This window comes from Benincasa hispida, chromosome 11 (assembly GCF_027475165.1).
Source record: "Benincasa hispida cultivar pf3 chromosome 11, pf3_genome.v1.1, whole genome shotgun sequence".
Taxonomy (NCBI): Eukaryota; Viridiplantae; Streptophyta; class Magnoliopsida; order Cucurbitales; family Cucurbitaceae; genus Benincasa; species Benincasa hispida.
This window is the reverse complement of record NC_143488.1, coordinates 67,975,704-67,995,941: the sequence shown is the minus strand read 5'-3', so window position 1 is coordinate 67,995,941 and position 20,238 is coordinate 67,975,704. Positions and strand designations below refer to the sequence as shown.

The window sequence follows — 20,238 nt, the reverse complement described above, 5'->3', positions numbered from 1 at the left end:
TAAATATATAAAATAAATAAATAACAAAAGTAAATAAAATAAAAAGGATGGATTTCTCCACTTTGTCTAATCTTTTTCGATTTTGGTCAATGTGTGTCTTCTAAAATCCAGCAAATGTCAATATTTACAGATAATTTGATAAATAGGAGTAGGATTACAGACACTGATAAACACATATTATCATAATATTTATAATAAAAAACACTTTTAATAAATCACACTGTTCGCACGAGATTTCAATAGAAATTTATTTCATGTAGAAAGTGAGTACAATCTCTAATACACAGTATTTTGATGCTTTCAAAATAAACTATAAAATTTAAGCTAGTTGATCTTCTTGAACAATCGGTCTTTGGGCTTGTTGATCTTCTTGGTTGATTGGCCTTTGGGTTTGTTGATCTTCTTGGGTGATCGGCCTTTGGGCTTGTTGATCTTTTTGGATGATCGGGCTTTGGGCTTGATGATCTTTTTGGATGATTGATCTTTAAGCTTGACGATCTTCTTGGATGATCGACCTAGGCCTTTTGATCTTCTTGGACGATCGGTCTTTGGACTTGTTGATTTTCTTGGAAGACCGGCCTTTGGGCTTGTTGATCCTCTTGGAGGATTAGTGTTCGCACGAGGCTTCTGGAGAAACTTGTTTCGTGGAGTTGAACTTAAGTTGATGTTGATGTTGAAGTTGATTTGATGCGATGTGGTTCGATCTCTAATACTTGATCCTTTGATTCTCTCTCAGTTGAATGCGTACGCTTGATTTGAGGAAGCAAAGCGCGTGATGATCGTGGAGTTGAAGTCTTATAAGAATACTTGTATCTCCGAAGGACTTCAGCCTTTAAGAGTCTTCTATCTTTTAAGAGTGCAGCTTTAGGAGTCTTGAGAGTCTTCTGCTTGTTGATGAATTCTCTTTGGACTCTCTAAATGTAGAATTGCTTGTATCTTCTAAGGACTTCAGTCTTCAGAATGCTTGCATCTTTAAAGAACTTCAGGATGCTTGTATCTTCGAAGGACTTCAGTCTTCAGGTGTGGTCAGCTTCAGGAGTCAAGGAGTCTTCTGATTGTAAAGAATTCTCTATAAGCTCTCTAGAGTATAAAATTGCTAACCTCTCCAAATGAGGAGAACTTCTCTATTTATAGAGTTCACAGGTGCGCTTGGGTTTGAGGAGATTGAATCTTTAGCTTGTTGGTTGTGAAGGTACGGTCAATTTGTTGAAATTTTCTAATCTTCAAAGTTTCAAATAGTTCAGATCTTCAGTTTTTCAGAATTTGAGAACTTCAGTCTTCGAAGCTTGAAAAGCTTCAGTCTTCAGCACTTGAGAGCCCGAGTCTTGGATCTTGGGAGCTTAAATCTTCAGGGTTTTAATATGTCTTCTGATCTTCAGATATGTCTTCTGATATTCAGAGCTTTAGTGATAATCTTTAGCTTTGGAGGAGTTGAGTTATGTTCTAATCTTTAGCTTTGGAGGAGTTGAGTTATGTTCTTCAGATCCTTTAAATTTCAGACTTGCCTTTACCTTCAATTCTTTCAACCTCCCCCCAAATGAAGAGATAACGTCTCTATTTATAGAGGTTTCTCATGAACCTTACATGGGCTTGAGCCTATTACTTTCCAAAATTGGGTTTGAGCTAAAATTGGGCTTGGACCCATTTGTTGTTGGGCTGAAATACTGGGCTTGAGCTTAATCTTTAATTTAGCCCAAAATTTCACCACAGGTTTGAATTAGGTTGGGCCCGAGCGACCTTAATTACTCGACCCAATCCAACTTATAATTTTTTTAATAGACCTGAACTTTCATTGATGATGTGGCAATGAATCAAAATTTCTCCTTCAACACACACTTCAGCAATTACTCCACGGAATCTATTACCAGCACCTCACGGTGCGGAGGTGTGTCAAAGTATTGTCATATTGCTTGTCTTTTGCGTCATAGTTTGATTCTTTTTGAATGGTGGTCGGCTAGGGTTCTTACGTGGTTGAACAAACAAGATTCTATTATCAATTCTAGTTCTGTTATATGATGGTTTCACATAATTACTCCGAAATTTTCTGCTTTAAGTAAAGTATATGAATCTCTGACTTTGATGCTATAAACATTTCGTTCGCATCTTCATTGTAGTTCGCCGGAGTTTAATGTCTCGGAAGTGGTTGAAGGAGTGAGTATTCAGTCACTGATGTCGGAAATATCGAGTTCATGGAGCGAAGAATTTGCGAGTTTATGGGAGGATTCGGGGATCCGATACGTGGCAGAACCGGTCGGAATTTCTTCACCATTGTTCGAGAATACGAGATCGATTTTCCAGGTCGAGTCGGGGAACGATGAATCAGATGAATCGGAGAGTTTGAAGAGTCAGGTTAAGGGGTTTGCCGTCGCCTGGGGTGAAATTCTTCTTGAATTGGGGAGAGGTTGTAGGGACATTGTGCAGCAGAATTTGATTACCGAGGATTCGTACGTACAAAAGCTTAAAGGACCTTGCGCCAGTGTTACTTCTAGACTGAGTTTCTTAAACGAGTTTTTGCCGGAGGATCGCGACCCTGTTTATGCTTGGCCGGTCATATTCTTTGTTTCCATTCTCGCATTCACAGGTGTGTTCTGGTTTTGGGTTTTTCTATTCTATTTTATTTTTTTTATCAATTGGTTCAATCATAACATTTCCCCTGTTGCTTATTTTCATACCCATATAGGAGAGATCTTGTCATGTTTCCCCTTGATTTAATCTTAGTGGTACTGGCAACTGTAGCAAGTATATCCTTTGTCATTGAATGCAAGCTATGATAATATATGAGTGTAATTATGATCCTGTGGTATTATGATCTTGATTCAGTAAGAGTTCTGATGAAATGGTGTATATTATTTGCAGTAATCTGTGTAAATAACAGACAAGAGAGCTTTAGCCGACCGATAATGAAGGTGCGTGATCATCTTCCTAGTGCTTCTCTCATACTTCTTCCCGATGGCAGGCACATGGCCTATGATGTATTTGGTGTTTCAGCTGATAGAGCTAGATTTTCCATTATAGCTCCACATTCTTTTCTTTCATCTCGATTTGCAGGTAACATTTGCAAGATAGAATACCTTGAGCTTCTTGAATTCTTTGAAATGCAATTCTCGAATCACAAAAGTTGGGCATTCCTAAATTTTAGGAAGATTGTTGCAGAACTAATATTGAGAGGAAACGGAGATTAAAGCATCTATTTCTATGGCAGGTATACCGGGAGTCAAAATGTCTTTGCTCGAAGAATTTGGTGTTCGCTTGGTTGCATATGATCTTCCTGGTTTTGGGGAGAGTGATCCTCATCCCTACAGAAACCTGAATTCATCAGCATTTGATATGTTGCACCTAGCTGATGCTGTTAGTGTTAATGGAAAATTTTGGGTGCTTGGTTACTCAGAAGGAGCTATACATGCTTGGGCTGCACTTCGATATATCCCAGACAGAATTGCAGGTGTGTAAGAATATACGTATAGATTTTAACAGTGTGGAGATATCGTACTGTGATACTGCTTTTTTTGGCACAAATTTTTTTGTTCCTTTGGACTTTCATTTTAATTGTTGGATTGTGAAATTTACTCTGATATTTGCATTTACTTTGGAATTCAATAAATTAAATATTTTTTAAATTGTAGGTGCAATCCTGGTGGCTCCAATGATCAATCCATATGAAAAAAGCATGAGCAGGGACGAGTTGAGAAGAACTTGGGAAAATTGGGGTCCACGAAAGAGACTTCTATATTTCTTAGCTCGTAGATGTCCTAGATTTCTATCCTACTTCTATCGTCGAAGTTTTTTGTCAGGAAGACATGAAGAAATTGAAAGACAGTTGTCTCTATCACTGAGAAAGAAGGTGAGTTCGTGGACTATTGAAACTATATCTATAAGTTCAATGATAAGCTTATTAGATAAACAAAGGTTCTATCTAAAAATCAATTGAAATGGAATGATGTAGCTCATGTATCTTATAAAGATGGTGAGTTTTATCTTTTCGATGTGGGATTCTCAACATGCTTCTTCAAGATGGTGTCTCTTTAGATTCACTCTTTTCGGGTCCGATATATATATATATATATATATTTTAAAAAAATTATTATTATTATTTATTGAATAGGAGCATAGCTCAATTGAGGTAAAATATGTACATTCGACTAAGAGGTTAGATGTTAAAATCTCCCACCATGCATATTGTTGAATTCGAGAAAAAAAAAATGGAATCCGATTAGAGAATAGTAAACTAAAGAAGCACTATCTTGAAGGGGCATGTCGATGATTTTATATTGAAAATGTGAGGATACCTCACTATCTTTGTAAGATACATAGGTTACTCTTTTCATTGTCAATTGATTTTGAGATAGATGGTATAAAAGGGCAATGGGTTTAATAAAGGACTTAGAGAAATGAGTTCAATTTATGGTGGTCATTTACATAGGATTTAATATTCTTTGAGTATTTTTGGCACTCAAATATTATAGGGCCAGACAGTCTATCTCGTGAGATTAGTCTAATCGTGTGGAAGCTAACTCGGACACTTACAATTGTGAAAAGAAAAATAAATGATTTTGAGATGAAACTCCATGTTTATCTAATAGAGTTTTTCTTTGGCAACTATTTTTTAGTTTTTACATTCCTGCACCTTTCTAGTGGTCAGCCTCAACTCACACCTAATATTTATACAAAATAATCTTCACACTTTCAGGATGAAGTTTTGATCGAAGATCCAAAATTCAGGGAATTTTGGTATAGGAACGTGGAAGAGTCGATCCGCCAGAAACATGTCAAGCCATTTATAGAAGAAACCATGTTACTGGTGTCAAATTGGGGGTTTAGTTTGGCAGATCTCAGGGTGCAAAGAAAGTGTCAAAGATCTAGCATTCTTCATTGGCTCAAATCATTGTACAACCAGGAAGAATGTGAATTGGCAGGATTTGTCGGTCCGATTCATATATGGCAGGTAAGGCCAAACCACTGCTCTTTTCTCTCACATGAAATCAGATAGTCTTATGCTAATTGGTTAAATTTGACAAGTTTGTTCTAACTTCTATTTGCATGGGAAGAGCATATGAACATATTTTTGTTGTTTATTTGGAAGTTTGTCTTTTTTCTTATGACATCCACTCACACACACTTCACTAATAACATAAATAATGAGTCCCTTTTTTTGTTTTGCTTATTACATTGTAGTTTTAGGAAAAAAAGATATTTGTATATGTTATATCGTATATTTGCATTGGAGCTTAAATTTAAATTAAAACTTTGGCATTTTCACGTGCATGGCATGTTTTCGTCACTAATATACTAAATGAACCAGTGTAGGCATAATTTTGGACTTGAAATTGAGAGGCTGGACGTGTAAATTTCTAATTCTTTTTTCTAATATAAACTTTGGTTATGAATGATGAACAGGGAATAGATGATCAGGTAGTTCCACAATCAATGACTGATTATATAGGCCGCATTTTACCAGCAGCCGTATTACATAAGCTCCCAAATGAAGGGCACTTCTCATTTTTCTATTTTTGTGACGAATGTCACAGACAAATATTTTCCACCATTTTTGGACCTCCTAAGGGGCCAGTTGACAGAAGAGAAAGGATGGAAGCTTCTTTAGAAGGAAACATAGATCTTACCGTAAAATGATACGTCATCTCGAATAATACCTCAGGCTTGTTTCTTCCACTTCCTTTTAGCTAAGAATAGCATATTGGTGCTGATGTAGATGTCATATGTCTTGTTCTCACTCTTTGAACAAGGGTATGAAATTTTATCCCCATTGCTTTGTACTTCTATATTTAACTGCAATTCATGAGGCTTAGGTCCTTGGTTCTTTTCGCTACTTATTAGAACATGTTTGACTCTGCGAGGATTAGTAGTTGGGAGAGTGGAGTTGTTTTTCTCAAAGAGTTTTGATCCATAGAATTTGTAGGCTCGCTAGAAAAATTCAATTCTATGATTTATTAACTAGAGTATGAACTCCACAACCACAACCATAAAATTCTTAGCTTCACTTCTTGTGCCAAACATTTTCTAAGATTTTGTTTTGTTCTAAATAATATTTCCGGATCTCTCAATTCTTACCTTTCATTATCCGTGTATTTATTTTGCAAACTTCTTTTAGCCTACAATTATTAATAAAAAAGAAAAAAGGCCAACCTTTTTTTTTCTTGCTTTTAAATAACAAACCATGTAATTTCGTTTTGTTTTAGATCTTATTTTGATTTTTGAATTTTTAAAATGTCGATTTTAGTCCATGAATTTTCAAATTTATTTCTACAAAATTCCTTGAAAACGACCATATTAGGATTGAACTTTTAAAAATAACTATTTTGATCTTCACCTTTATTTTAATTCCAATAAATTAACTACCTAGAGCTTTGAGTATGTGTCAGACAAGTAGAGATATTTCCATTTTTGCAGAATTGTTAATTGTTTATGAATTATACTTGAAATAGTTAATTCTTCATGAAAATTTCTTAAAATATCTCAAATGAAATAAAATTAATTTCATATTAAGTTATTTAATTACCTATATATAGGAGTTTCAATTTCAAAATGGTTCAACTATATTAAATTATTTCAAATGGTAAAAATCTTTAAAATATTTATAAGATATAGCAAAATTTTCGAATTATCAATTATAGACGCTCTATCAATATCACTATAGACACTGAAAGAAGTCTATAGACGTCTATCATTGATAGTTTTAAAATTTTACCATATTTTATAAATATTTTAATTTATTTTTCTATATTTAAAAATAACCCATATCATTATCTATACATAAGAGTTTAATAATTGATTGGAACATATAGATAGATATACGTGCGTGTATATATAATATTTTTTTAAAAAAATAAGAAAGCAAATAAACGAGGTGGTGGAATGGGAAACGAGGATGGAGAATATATGTATTCTTCGCATCCGTTCCAACTTCCATCCATCCTTGCCTCAAGCGGGTTGATGGTGGCTCCATCTCCACGAAAAGAATGAACATCTTAAAAAGGGCAAAATAGAAAAATATAAAATTATAAAAAGTATAAAATGTAACATTATTGATCCATAACGAAACGAAATACAGTTGCAATGCAACTGTAAGAAAGAAAATGGCGGATTTCATGGCGATCTTCCCACCATTAACGTGCCGCTTTTTTCTTGACGCGATCAAATTTCAAACGATCTCCCCCTTGCTTCTGCCATTTTATTCATTCAAGCCATAATCCATCTTCAGACGATCGGAATACCGCCTCGACCTGGCCGGAGATGGCGGATATAACAAATGTTTCTTAGCAGAAGAACTAAACGACGTCCTTCCTCGAGCTTCATTATTCTCCATCTCAATTGGACTCTGCAACCTAGATTTCGCTCTTGAAGATTCAGTGAGATCCATGTAACTTGGAAGAATTGGTGATCTGGTTTGGCTTTCTTCGTCCCATAAGGATGATCTAGGTCCTCCATTGCTATGCCTAAGTGACTTGTTTGATTGTATACTCGCCAAGCTCTTGCAGTCATAATCTGGAATCCAGTTATTTCTTGCGCCTAATTGCTTTGATTTCGTTCCTTTTGCAACTGACCTTTGCGCTGAAGGAGTTGAGGGGGACGGGAAAGTATATCTATTGCTTTCGGATCGGCTTGCTGTTGGCGAATTTGCCTCCAAGGTCAGTCCGAATCCTTCAATTTCTGGAACCGACTTCTTTTTTCTGCTTGACGATTTCAATTTCTTCGTCTCTTCGACTGACCTTCGTCTATTAGAAGGTGAGAAGGGCTTGAAGGTATATCTATGGCTTTCGGATTGGCTTACAGTTGGCAAATTTGTCTCGGAGGTCAGTTCAGATTGAGCATTGGCTTTATTGATTTCTCCACAAGCAATGCCAGAGCTCACGTCCCCCCATTCTTGAGCTGCCATCCATCTCTCCAACCAGCTCCAACCCCAGGTGGGATTGTTCGGATCTGTGAATAGTGGATTTATTGACCTTGAAGAATTTCTCGAGATTTTCTGTTGAAGGAATTCATAGAGGCTTGAGATGAAAGCTTGGTAAATTTCTCCATTTTGAGGTCCGAATGTTTTCTTTCATTCTAATTAATACATAGTCACAATGACAGAAATAATTTTCCATTAGCTTTATAATGTAATATTTTCTATGTTCATTGAGCAAGCACAATAAATGATTTTCAAAGAGGAGTTTTAAAGCAACCTGTAAGCAAATTGGCAATAAGCAAACTATAAGAGGAAAAAAGAACGAATGGAAAGCCAACCGAATGATGATGATTTAGACTAATTGTTACTCTATAACTATCTTGCCAAAGATGTTTAGAGATGCCCTCCAAACTCTTACATTGAAACCCCCTAGATTAAAAATTTAGTAACTAAAATCTTTTGTAGTTTTCCAGAATCGGCTTTGGAGTGGATTGAAGCTCTCCAGATATTAGTGCAGTGGACCATGAGCATAATGTAAGGAGTGAGGCTAGATATCCTGGTTGAAATGAAAAAAAGAATCCTTACTACAACTTAGTGTCAAATATTTTTATATCACTTCTCTCTTACTCTCAGGGGATCAAATGTGTAAATTCTATTAGGAATAATAAATAAATCACCTGTTGAGAAAAAGCATAAGCCAATGCTCTCTCTCTTCTCATAGCTGCTTCATGCTTGCTTTGTAGTTTAGCCTCAATCTGTTCCTTTGATTGTGTGCTGTCATTCCACCCTTTCCCAACCTGTTGAAATTTCAACTTTTTGATGACATTTAAAGAATGAAGCTATTAGGAAATAATTAAAGCATGAGAAACTGCTTGTTCTGGTCAATAGTATTAGGGAAAATGTTTAGAGAGATTAGACAAAAACCAATCCCATTGCTGGATTGTAGACCAAGAAATTCATCTCCAACATAGAATAGTTGAGGAAAACTGATAAGTGATAATGAAGACCTGAAAAATCTCTAGTTCTTTTGTATGTTTTTGTAGGAGCCGTTTCTGCAGAGCTTGATGTTCCTCCAGCTTTCTCAACCTCCTTGATCGGATCTGGGAATGGACACGAACAAAAACTTGCATGCACCGAATGGAGTTCATGGCTTGACGATCCACAACAAAACTCTCCATCAATGATTTCAACCTCAACAATCCTCTTAAGGCTCGTATTTCCGATCTTGCCTGTGTTAAAATTGATAAATGTTTAAATTTACTTGTAACCTTTTAGTTTAAACTTTTGGGTTAAGTGGCAAGAGGTCCTAAATATTGAACACTGGTAATTAATATCATTTTTGTCTCAATTAATATTGACGACAACTTGTTGGACCTTATAAAAGTTTTAAATTTCTAACCCGTAAGTTTAGTGAAAGCATTTGATAAAATATTAAATTTACTTTATCCCATTAGGATAATTTAGTCATTTAATATGATTTCAGATTCTACTGAGGGTAATGAATTGTCAATACTACTTATTTATCTAAGATTACCTATTGAAATCTTTAGGAAGTCAACTTATAAATTTCTTTTAAAAACTAAAAATGAAAGGGTTAAATTATACAAATTATCTAAAAATCCTTTGAGAGTTTTTCAGTTAATATGATCAACTGAAATTGATGTGGGAACTCGTGTGTAAAAATTGGAAGCATATCATGGCATTTAACATTTTCTATAATTTAAATGATAGGGTTGCAAGTATGAGTTCACACCAGGTATCCACGAAAAACTGATTGAATCTTGATTGCTGCCATTTCCTCTCTAGATTTTCTGGTGAATTGAGTCTCAGTAATGGTCTGGACAAACCGAGTGGCAGAGGTAGCAGAACTAGAAGCTATGCCTGTGGAATTTGAAATTGGAACATGATGAGCTTTGCAGTGGTCTTCATTCTCCTCACAGGTTGGTTTTACTTTTTCTACCTGACTTATCTGGTTTGCAGTAGTCACTGAAGAAGACAGACCTGAACTGGGGCGTTTTTGTTTCCCAGACACTTTAGTCTTCTACATGCCAAAAAACCATAGCGAAATTTGCAAGAATATTAGAAAATTCAAAAGAAGATGAAAATTTCCAATCTAGTCTACATGATAAACAAGATGGAAAGTCATAAACCTGGTCTTTCTTCCTTTTGGAGCTGGAGCTGAGAGCTTTCTTCAAAGTTTTAAACCAATTTCCTTTCCTTCCCATCCGTCTATGATTATGTTCTACTCGATGTTCTTCAGGGAATAAAGTCAATATGAAGAAGAGATTAAAAAAAAAAAAAACCCTGTAATTACAGTGACAGGAGAGATGGAATTTCACATCTGATACAACATCATATAAATACTTAGCTTCAGTTCAGTTAAGAAAAAGTTGATAAAATCCCATTACACTAAAGCCAAATAAAGCTTGGTGGGGAAGATGGTTACAATTTTCTGTTCAATATCCTTTTAGCTTGTCTAACATTTCCTTAAGATGTCAGCAAAGTCACCTTGAAAATATGCAAAAACAGAGACCTACTGTTACCATATCACAACAACCAGATATTAAAATTGCAAATTATTCAAGAAATTATCAACCCATTGAAAACAAATCTACGAATAAAAATCTCAAAGAACTTTGAACCACACAAATGACCTTTTCTTCCTTCTATTTTCATGGGAAACAAACAATAATACATTTGAAGCTTGTAGGTCAGCGCAATTGGCACTTCCAGTTCCCTCTGACTCTTCCCTCCCTTTCAAAGGAAAGTATCTGATTCTGCCTATAAGAATCAGATGGTCGCTGGATCTTGGATCCGTGTTAGAAACTTAGAATCATAATTAGATGCTCAGTTTCTTTCTGCTTTTCAAAACCTTTGATTGTGATTTTGATTTAGATTGTATGTAGCTAGTAAATACTATAGCACGTGATTCTTATGGGTTCCTGCTAGGGGTGATCAAAACAATTCAACAAACCGTGCTGACTGACCAAAACCGATCGAACCAATGTAGGTCGGTATCACTCTCCTATGGATGATATGTATATCATATCCAAATTATGGAAGTTCAAATACCCTCACTCCCATATGTTTTCTGCTCAAAGGAAACAAAAAGTATTGGAATGTATCGTGAAATTGTAGTAGTAGGTCATGCTATGCTTATGTTAATTGAACTCCCAATCTTCATTTGTGATGTACAAAAAAACAAGTACATAGTAATTTGGGTCACCTATGATAGGATTAAGATGATGTTCGTGGAAATTAATATATTAATGGCTAAATTATTCAAAATGCTTCAAAACTTTGAGTTTAGTTTCAATTGCATCTCTACTGTTTAAAAAGTTTCATTTCTATTGGTAGTCACTTGACAATTACTTATTTAGATGATTAAAAAAATGAACGACAGACGTTGTTTGAAAAATGATTATCTAGTGGTTTGTGGTACTTGCCACGTTTAATATTCATTTTCTAAAAGCTAACTCCACAATATCAACTTATCACTTGTTTTAAAGATTGCTTAGGGGCATATTAATGGTTTGATTTTTTGTTATTAATATTATGTTACGATAATCATTAAGTTTTGCTCCATAATCAGTGCAAGGTAAAGAAGCTACAAATCTTATGATCAAGCTAACAGGGTTATTGAAGATAAGCAAAAGCAACAACCCATCTGACGAAATGGTGGGTGAAGTAATCATAACTCTGCCCTCAGGACAGAGAAGAATATCGAGAACAGGCTTGGTCAAATAATATTCCAGGTTTACTCATGACTCGAGGCCCTCCTTGGGTCAGGAGAGCAATGACCAGTTGTTGGGCCTATCTTGGGGTGGGTCTGACACGATTTGGTGCATAACTTCGTCATGAGATGAAGAAGTGCGTTAGGAAGTTCGTTGGACCTCAAAAGGGTTCAATTCGATAGGTCCAACAACCCTCAACAAGTATGAACTAGGCTTCGTGATAGGGTAGCGTGGAAATTGAAGGGGAGATCGTGCTCCCAAGATAGGTTCTTAGAATTAAAACCCATGGCTAATAGCTAGAAAGGTCACAAATCCTAACTTGGCGGTGGGGGCTAATGTTACGTATGGATTCTAGAATCAAGGTTAAAAGCGATATAACGAAGAAGAGAAAGTAATTAGGCCAAGACACTGAAGTGGACTTAAGAAAAAGGGTTAATTGGGCTCGAGCATGAAAAAGCCCGATCGACCTTGACTTCGACCAAGGATGAGGTTGAGGCTGATCCTCTCCGTTTGATAATCATAACGTAATATGACCTTTTTGGGCCTTGAAAAGAGGATGGTTTGGGTCAAAAGCCCAAACCAACCTCATTGGCCTCGACCTCGACCAAGAATGAGGATGAGGTCGAGGCTCGGAGTTTGATGGAGAGGCCATGCTAAACGCACGCCTTGGCCCATTTGGCTTGAGAGATAACTTAGCTCAGAAACTCATATCCTAATCCTTGTTGGACTAAAATAAACCCTTGATCAAATCCCTTATGAAACTTATGACTTCTTCTCAATTCTACAAATTCTCTTACTGACTTAAGCATTTGTGCTCTTTTTCTTTGCTTTGCATGTCATCTCTTTTCAAAAATTATAAATTTATTGTTGATGTCACGTGAAGGTCCGACACTTTCTTTCTTAGCCAAAATTTAGCATCAGCAATTAAGTTTTTCTCTATGATCAAGCATGATGTAATTTAGAATTCAAATATCTTTTATTGAAATTGCCACCATTTTCGAAGTCATCCCCAAAATTCAAGTTCAAAAGCACCGGAAACTTCCGCTTTACAGAGTCGACCACCAGCCCACCGGGCTTCAGCAGATCAACCTATTTGTGTTTTAATTACCAATTAAAAATTACAACTGAGGAACATTATATACTGAACCTATTAAAAATTCTCTGGAAAAGAAAATGAATTAAAAATCGGAAATATTAAAGACCGTTGGATGGGCGAATCTATGCTTTCCACAAATAATTTTGGAATCTTTGTGCCGTCGGATGACTTTGGAGTCAACTTTATTATGTCCCCTGCTGTGACGGAATCTGGCTGACATCATCTACAGGTGGCATCTGCTGATTGGCTGGTGGAGTTTTTGAGGACGTACGAAGAGACCATAGCATGATTTTTGAGCAATCTCCCGAAGGAATGCCGGTTAGTTTCGCTTCATCTTCAAGTACTACTTGTTTCACGAAATTGACAGACTTCTGATGAAAATTAATAAAAAAGTCATCAGGAATAATTATTAAAAACAGTAAATATAAATCATTTCAGACAATCTTAAAATGTGTTTTTTTTTTTTTTAAACTTTATTTTGATATTGTTTTGAAATATAAAATATGTGGGAAAACAGTTGGTATCAGCCTATATCCACCTTCTTACGTCGTATTTTTATTGACTGAGATTTTTGCATTAAAAAAATTATAAATCTACACATTATTTGATAAATACATTCTATGAAAAAATGAATTTCCACGTTAGGATTATTTTTGCGTAATGATTAGAGAAAGAAACTTGATCAAACATTGGAGGTTGAGCAAACTTTCCAACCAATGATTCATTTTCCTACAAGCTGGTGTAGTGGATCCCACCCAAAATCAAGGCTCTTGATTTAGTTTTAAATATAGTTTACAATATACTTTTTTTTTTTTTTTGACAGAATAGTTAAATTACAATTAGCCATAAGCTTTGAGATTTGTTGTCTATTTAATCTATAAAATATAAATTTTCAAAAGTGTCTTGATGGTGAAACTTTCAGTCTCTTATGTATATAAATCGTTGATATATTCTATATTTTTCAAGAAATCAATTAATCTATTAAATATGTTTGAATTGTAAGTCTAATAACAACGGCACTATAAGCTTCATTGTATGTGTAATAGATTTGTGAATTTAAAAAGTATAAAACAAGTCAAAGTCCTATTAGATACATAATTTAAGAATCTATTGAACAAAAAATTAAAAGTTCAATTAGCATCTAATAGACACCTAAAAAAGTTTGAGGATCAATTAGATACAAAATCAATAGTTCAAGACTTTAGTGAATACTTTTTAAAGTTCAAGATCAATAAAATAAACTAATATAATTTAGGTTAAATATAATTTTGGTTGCCATACTTTGTTGTTCAATTTTAGTTCTTATATTTTCGAGTGTCTAGTTTTTATCTTTATACTTTTAATAAATCTTACATTTTGTCCCTCAAAGTTAAAATTTATCAAAATTGGTTAAATAATAATAATAATTCTTATGCAAGAAGATATAATATGTGAATATATTTTCAAAATTTATTGTAAAAATGTTAATATATAAAAAAAAATAAAAATAAAAATCAACAATAAACTAGACTAAATTTAAGATTTATTGAAAGTATAGGGACTAAAATTGGACAATTAAAAATACAATGACAAAATTTGAACAAACTTCAAGGTATAGGGATCAAAATGCTATTTGAATCTATAATTTGATCAAAAAGCTATTTGAATCTATAATTTAACATTTTAAAAATATATATTTATGTAGAAAAATACCAAAAAGAGAATAAATTTAATATACCTGAGAAGTGTCTTGGACAGAAGAAGTTCTACCCCATCTCTCAGGGTCCCAAAGAATGGAACTATTGAAAGCAAAGCTGGAAATATGGATTTGGGGTTTAGGCAGTGTTTGATTAGCCATTTTTTTCAAATGCCATCCTATTACTTGAGAAGAATCACAAACAGGCCCTTCAATTACCACCTTTTTTTTGTTTGCTGTCACCAGTGCCATTGGCCATGTCCCAAACACCCTATATTTATTCAACACCAATAACTGTTATTTACCATTTTTATTTAATAACCAAACAAAATTAAATTTAATTCATATTAGGACCATTTTAAATATAGAAAAATAAATTAAAATATTTATAACATATAACAAAAGTTTAGAACTATTAATGATAGATACTTCTATCCTGATAAAAGTCTATCAGTATTTATCATTGATAGTTCTAAAATTTAGAAATATGAAAATGGTAATTTAAACTGAGCTACCTGATTATTATTAAGTGAGGGAGAAAAATGAAAAGAGAGATTATTTCTTCCAAATTTGAAGCTAATGCATAAATAGCATTATTGTAAATGTTTATTTTTAAGTATAGCAAGAAAATTTCAAAATTTTACATTCAAAATTCAACGCAAATATAACACAAATAATGATAATAATGTTACATTTGTAAAAAAAATACATGCTAAATTTGGGTGATCTTTCTCTTTTCATTCCATTTTATAAAATTTAGATAATATTGAGAACCGTGTTTTTCAAAAAACTCATTTTTATTTAAACACTTTTGATCAAAATGATTTAAAATACTCTTCAAAAGTTGGTAATTCCATTTTTTTTAAATGACTTAATTTTTTTAAATTAAACACTTGAAAATGTATTTACATCCTTAATATTATACATTTCAAATGGGGGAGATTGATTTTAAGGTATGATTTGATTGATGAGCCGCGTTTCAGTAGTTTTTTTTTTTTTTTTTTTCTTTCTAAGTACAGCAATTATATAGATGAAAAATAGAATGTCCAATCTTAAGAGAAGTAAATGCATCTCAATTACTACTAAGTTAAGTTCACTTTAACATGTTTGGGTATATAGTTTTATCAAGTAATTGTAATGGGTAGCACTTTTAAGGTTAATAATGAAGTATATAACAACAATTTTTAAGAATTACAAATATCTCAAAATCTAATTCCTCGTAATAAAATAGTTTATGAGATCTAGATCTAAATTTTATTATATTTGCAAATTCTTTTGCACTGTGCTATATGTGATGATACTTTAGGCATTATTGCTATATCTACAAGTAGCACTAGACATATATATTGTCAACATATTCATTCAAAAGTTGTAATATTATTTTTAACCTTTTATATATAAATTTTTTTTTCTCCAAAAAATGGAGTATAAATCCATTCAAATTTTAGACCGTTTATAGTGTTTCCTCAATTTTCGTCCTAGATTTTACCGGACGTCCATTCTAATGGTAGTTTGAAAAGGTTTATGAAATGGGCAAAAGTAATATAGTAATTTTTGAAAAAACATGAGTATTTTTTAAAACAAATGATATTTATTTATGGTAAAAAAAATGGATATTTTCTTTTCAAAAAATGAAAAGGCCGGGAAGGATATTTAAAAAAGAAAAAAAAAAAAGGAAAGAAATCATACTCAATTTCCCTGAGCTCATCGAAGAATCGAAGATCATAAAAGTTAGAAAGTCCAGCAAAATGAACAATTCCACTAAGCCGATGATGTTCAATGTGTTTCAAAGCCACATTCCTCTGATGATTCATCTCCGCCTCTGAATCCGTAAAATTCTCCTTGAAAACCAAATGTCTATACATAATCCCTGTTTTCCTCATAATCTCCGCCACATTACTCGAATCTCTCTTCGCCTCCACCACAATCCACAGCAATGGCTGACGAACAAGCCGAATCGTGTTCCCCAATCTCCTCAACCCTACTTCTCTAAACCTATCGCTACTGCTCGTCGGAGTCACGATGATAAGCTGCCTTCTTGGCGGCAGGATCTTCTTCGCTAATTCCTCCTGATCTCTTCTTTTCCTTGCCGGCGGCGGCGGTGGTGGTTCTGCCGCCTGATTCCGGCTGAAATTCGAAGTTTTATGCGGAGAAAGGAGTTTGGTTGTGTTGGAGAGAGCGGCGGAAATGGAGGATTTTGTGGTGGCGGTTGGAGCGAAGCCGGTGAAGAAGCCCATGAAGAAGCAGAGGGAGAAATGGAGAATGGCTTTTTTGCAGAGGTGAGCTCTTTTCTTTGGTCTTTCTGTAGATCCCATTTTTTGGAGTGAGAAAAATGAAGGGAAGCAATTTTAATTTTATTATGATGAAGAAGAATGCGGATTTTAAGATGAAATTTCATTGTTTTTGCAGGGAGGAGATGGTTTGATTTAGCTGTTTCTTGAAGTAAAAGGAAGGAAAGAAGGAAGGAGGAAGGGGTTTTTTGTGTACCAAATTTTTGGGTGGGATGGAACTCATCAACTAATATCATTTAAGGTTAGGATCAAACCCATTTTCTTCATTTTGCTTGGAAATTTCTAACTTATACGTTACTTAAAACCTTCTTAATCTAATATAAACTAATTTTAAAATCTTGGATGAAAATATCGATACTCTAGCTATTTCTAGAGAAAATTATAAAATTAAAATTTCAATATATACATATACATTGGCGGAGTCACATAAGGTTAGGGGCATGCCCCCCAGATTATCGTTTTTTAAAATTTTAATATAAATTCCAATTATATTTTTATAATATATATATGAATTGATAGATATCAATTGCATTTGTATTTCTTTTGAGATGTATTATTAGAATTGAACAATATATATACTATTTGAATTGATTAATGTTTTATTTATTGTTTGTTATAATTGTAAAATACTAAAATAATCAAAGGTCTAAAATTTCTCACGGTTAAAATACGTGATTGTTCTAATGTACTCATGTATTTATCGATTAGTTCCATATCTGATATACTGCTAATACACTTTAGATATCGTGTTTATAAAATGAAATACACATACTTTATTTCATAATCAGTTACGGATTGAATGTTGATTTATGTTAGTTATATTGTTAATAAAATTGGAATGTTGATTTGTCTTAGATATATTGTCGATACACTTAGATTTATTTATAAGTTTTTATTGCTTGATGTTTGATACACTTATGTTTTATATCTATTATAGTATTGATACACTTAGAATATCACACTTATAAAATAAAACATGCATTCTTTACTTCAAAATAAATTATTGATTGAATGTTGATTGATATTAGACATACTGCTCATACAAAATATTGAATGGTGGTAGATATATTGTTGATACACTCATGTCTTTATTCAAGTATTCATTGATTAATGTCTAATATACCCATGTTTTATATTTGAATATATTACTGATACACTTGGAATATTTAATATTTAATATTATTATTTATTGATATATATTAGTATGTTGATGGACTAGATATTTAATATGCTTGTAGATTGATATCTGATATGCTAATGATTATACTTGAAAATTTAATAGGTTTGTTGATTGATATCTAATACACTAACGGTTGTACTCGAAAATTTAATATGTTTGTCGATTGATTTGATTTGTGATAGATTACTGATGTATCCTACAATTTTGATTTACTATTGTATACTAAAATTATAAATATACTAAAATTATAAATATACTAATTTATTTTATCTTCCGCGTTTGTCGATTCCCTGGATTTGGCTTCTCGAATTTTTAGTTCACTCTTTCAAATATTGAAATTGGGCTTCATATATTGATTGTATTTTCAATTAATTGGATTCTTTGGACAAATGGCCAAAACATATTTTAAAAAATGGCCACCAACTTTTTCTTTGAATAAATGATAAAATGATTGTTTTAAATTTTTAATAGGATTTATCAAATATAAAAAATATCCTTTAAGAAAATATCAAATTAAAATACTAAAAAAATTCAAATTCAAATAAAAATAAACTAATCGCTCAAATTAAGGAATGTTGGTGATTTATTTTAATGAACAACATTTGAAAAAAAAAAAAAATCCTAGAAACGAATTCTAAAATCGAGAAAAAAAAGTTAGTAACGATAGATTACAAAAAGTATCACCTAACATAAATTCGTAGATAAAAGTTCCAAAAATTGGGAGAAGTATATATATCTAATTTTGGATGCAAAAATAGTATGTAGGTAAAGAAAAAGACCCTAATTTGAGATTTTCCATCATTAACCGTATAAATAAATTTTCTCTACAAACATCCTAGGACACATATTAATGTATATGTTTCACAAACTAGGGTATTTGTGTTTTGTATTATATTCTCAATTCTTTTACTTCATATCCATAGTATCCTCGTGTATATCTCCTATTCGTAAAAAAGCCAGAACTTTGTCACAAATATGTTGTACTAAAACTAGCTAAAGTTTTTATTAGACTTTTAACAACTTAAAATACCTAAGACAATTTAAAATCTTATACTAAGGTTTAAATCTTGTAACAACTAAAAAAATACCTTCTAATAGCTAAAAGATAACTAAAGTGAGTGATTTACATATGTAACTTGTACTAGATTGTGCCATGCATGCAAAATGCATGGATGAGGTCATTGAAGCACTCAACCTAATGACGACAAACTTGAAGAATTTGATGGTCTCAAATGTGGAAATCCATGATCTGGCCACGATGGAGACGGAAGGAAATACATTCGAGTTGTTCAAGGTAGATTTATTACATACACTATATTTGTTGATAGTTCTTATACATTATGTTTGTTCCTTGTGTGGTTTGAATCAAATAGGGAGATAGCCGACTTCACTAGGGAGTTGGATAAATTGAAGCGAAAAGAAGAAAATGAAAAAGAAATTGACAATGGAGACACAAATGACAAACAATTACAGTTCTGGAAAGACGACAAGGAATGATGATTATCACAATATGTAACTTCATAGCGATAATCTCCATGAATTATCAAAAATTGGCATCAAACGAAACATGCAAGCAAGCAACCTTAAAGTTGTTATATTGTTTATTGTCGTCCCACATGCCTCCATATAAAATTGTGATCTTTTGAAGAAATATTTGGCTGAAAGATGAACAAATGAACTATAATTACAATGTGGATGTGATGAATGAACGAATAAAATAGGAAAAATTTAAAATATCTATGAATAAAAGGGAAGATTATGATGTTATGTACCTCCGTTTGTTGTATTGCTAATCTACTGTTCACGTTTATGTTTGTTTTGCATCTGTATTGCTGCATATATACCACGGAATAAGGGAATAATCTTATTTAAAAAAAAAAAAAACAAGCACTGAATATTTAATACATATTTAAATCATAACTAACCATTAACTAACCATTCTCAACTAAATCCCCAAATCTCCATAGTTAAATCCTTGTCATTATCTTCCTAAAAACGTGAGACATGAAGGGAGAGAAACGATATGGAACATTGGATCTTTAAATATGAGGTGGGCCCTATCCCTCGCGATTTTGATCATAAATCATACAATTAGAAAAATGGCTATTCTTCCAATTACATATCTGAATTTGGATTTTCATACTAATTTGATTCATTTATTAGAATAGTTTGATGCTAAGTGTATTGCAGGTAAAGTAAAAGAAATTAATTATAATCTAAAACTTGTATTGCTTTATATTTGTATCCATTTTTTTTTAATATTTAAGGTGCTTGCCATTTGGGATTCACATGTATAAATTAATAAGCAACTTGAAGCATTTCGGTTTTAGGAGTAACTAAAAATATAAAAATAAAAATG

General features: G+C 33.0%; 3 protein-coding genes and 1 long non-coding RNA gene across 6 annotated transcripts; 2 read left to right on the top strand and 2 right to left on the bottom strand.

Annotated features, from left to right (window-relative positions):
• Positions 1-1,823: 1,823 nt before the first annotated feature.
• LOC120092034 (alpha/beta-Hydrolases superfamily protein) lies at positions 1,824-5,824 on the top strand. 2 transcript variants are annotated; one of them, XM_090307627.1, is made up of 7 exons: positions 1,824-1,885; positions 2,115-2,581; positions 2,857-3,048; positions 3,203-3,442; positions 3,624-3,841; positions 4,688-4,942; positions 5,395-5,824. In XM_090307627.1, exons 2-7 carry the CDS (start codon positions 2,170-2,172, stop codon positions 5,626-5,628), a joined length of 1,551 nt encoding a protein of 516 aa, XP_090163753.1. In that variant the 5' UTR covers positions 1,824-1,885; positions 2,115-2,169; the 3' UTR covers positions 5,629-5,824. The 2 variants fall into 2 exon arrangements, with proteins under 2 accessions (XP_090163753.1, XP_090163752.1); XM_090307626.1 differs by having other exon boundaries at positions 1,857-1,895.
• A 1,164-nt stretch (positions 5,825-6,988) lies between these two features.
• LOC120090917 (protein IQ-DOMAIN 2-like) lies at positions 6,989-10,231 on the bottom strand. Its single transcript, XM_039048609.2, has 5 exons — positions 10,054-10,231; positions 9,657-9,944; positions 8,911-9,132; positions 8,581-8,700; positions 6,989-7,981 (listed from the first exon to the last, which is right to left on the bottom strand). Exons 1-5 carry the CDS (start codon positions 10,126-10,128, stop codon positions 7,187-7,189), a joined length of 1,500 nt encoding a protein of 499 aa, XP_038904537.1. The 5' UTR covers positions 10,129-10,231; the 3' UTR covers positions 6,989-7,186.
• On the top strand, positions 7,504-19,161 carry LOC120090919 (uncharacterized). Its single transcript, XR_005485606.2, has 7 exons — positions 7,504-7,643; positions 7,738-8,040; positions 8,947-9,112; positions 9,710-9,843; positions 12,963-16,687; positions 16,818-16,940; positions 19,025-19,161. It is a non-coding gene; the product is annotated as an uncharacterized LOC120090919 (long non-coding RNA).
• On the bottom strand, positions 12,592-16,903 carry IRX9 (Nucleotide-diphospho-sugar transferases superfamily protein). 2 transcript variants are annotated; one of them, XM_039048610.2, is made up of 3 exons: positions 16,098-16,903; positions 14,451-14,679; positions 12,592-13,104 (listed from the first exon to the last, which is right to left on the bottom strand). In XM_039048610.2, exons 1-3 carry the CDS (start codon positions 16,721-16,723, stop codon positions 12,919-12,921), a joined length of 1,041 nt encoding a protein of 346 aa, XP_038904538.1. In that variant the 5' UTR covers positions 16,724-16,903; the 3' UTR covers positions 12,592-12,918. The 2 variants fall into 2 exon arrangements, with proteins under 2 accessions (XP_038904538.1, XP_038904539.1); XM_039048611.2 differs by having other exon boundaries at positions 12,592-13,101; positions 16,098-16,797.
• Positions 19,162-20,238: the final 1,077 nt, after the last annotated feature.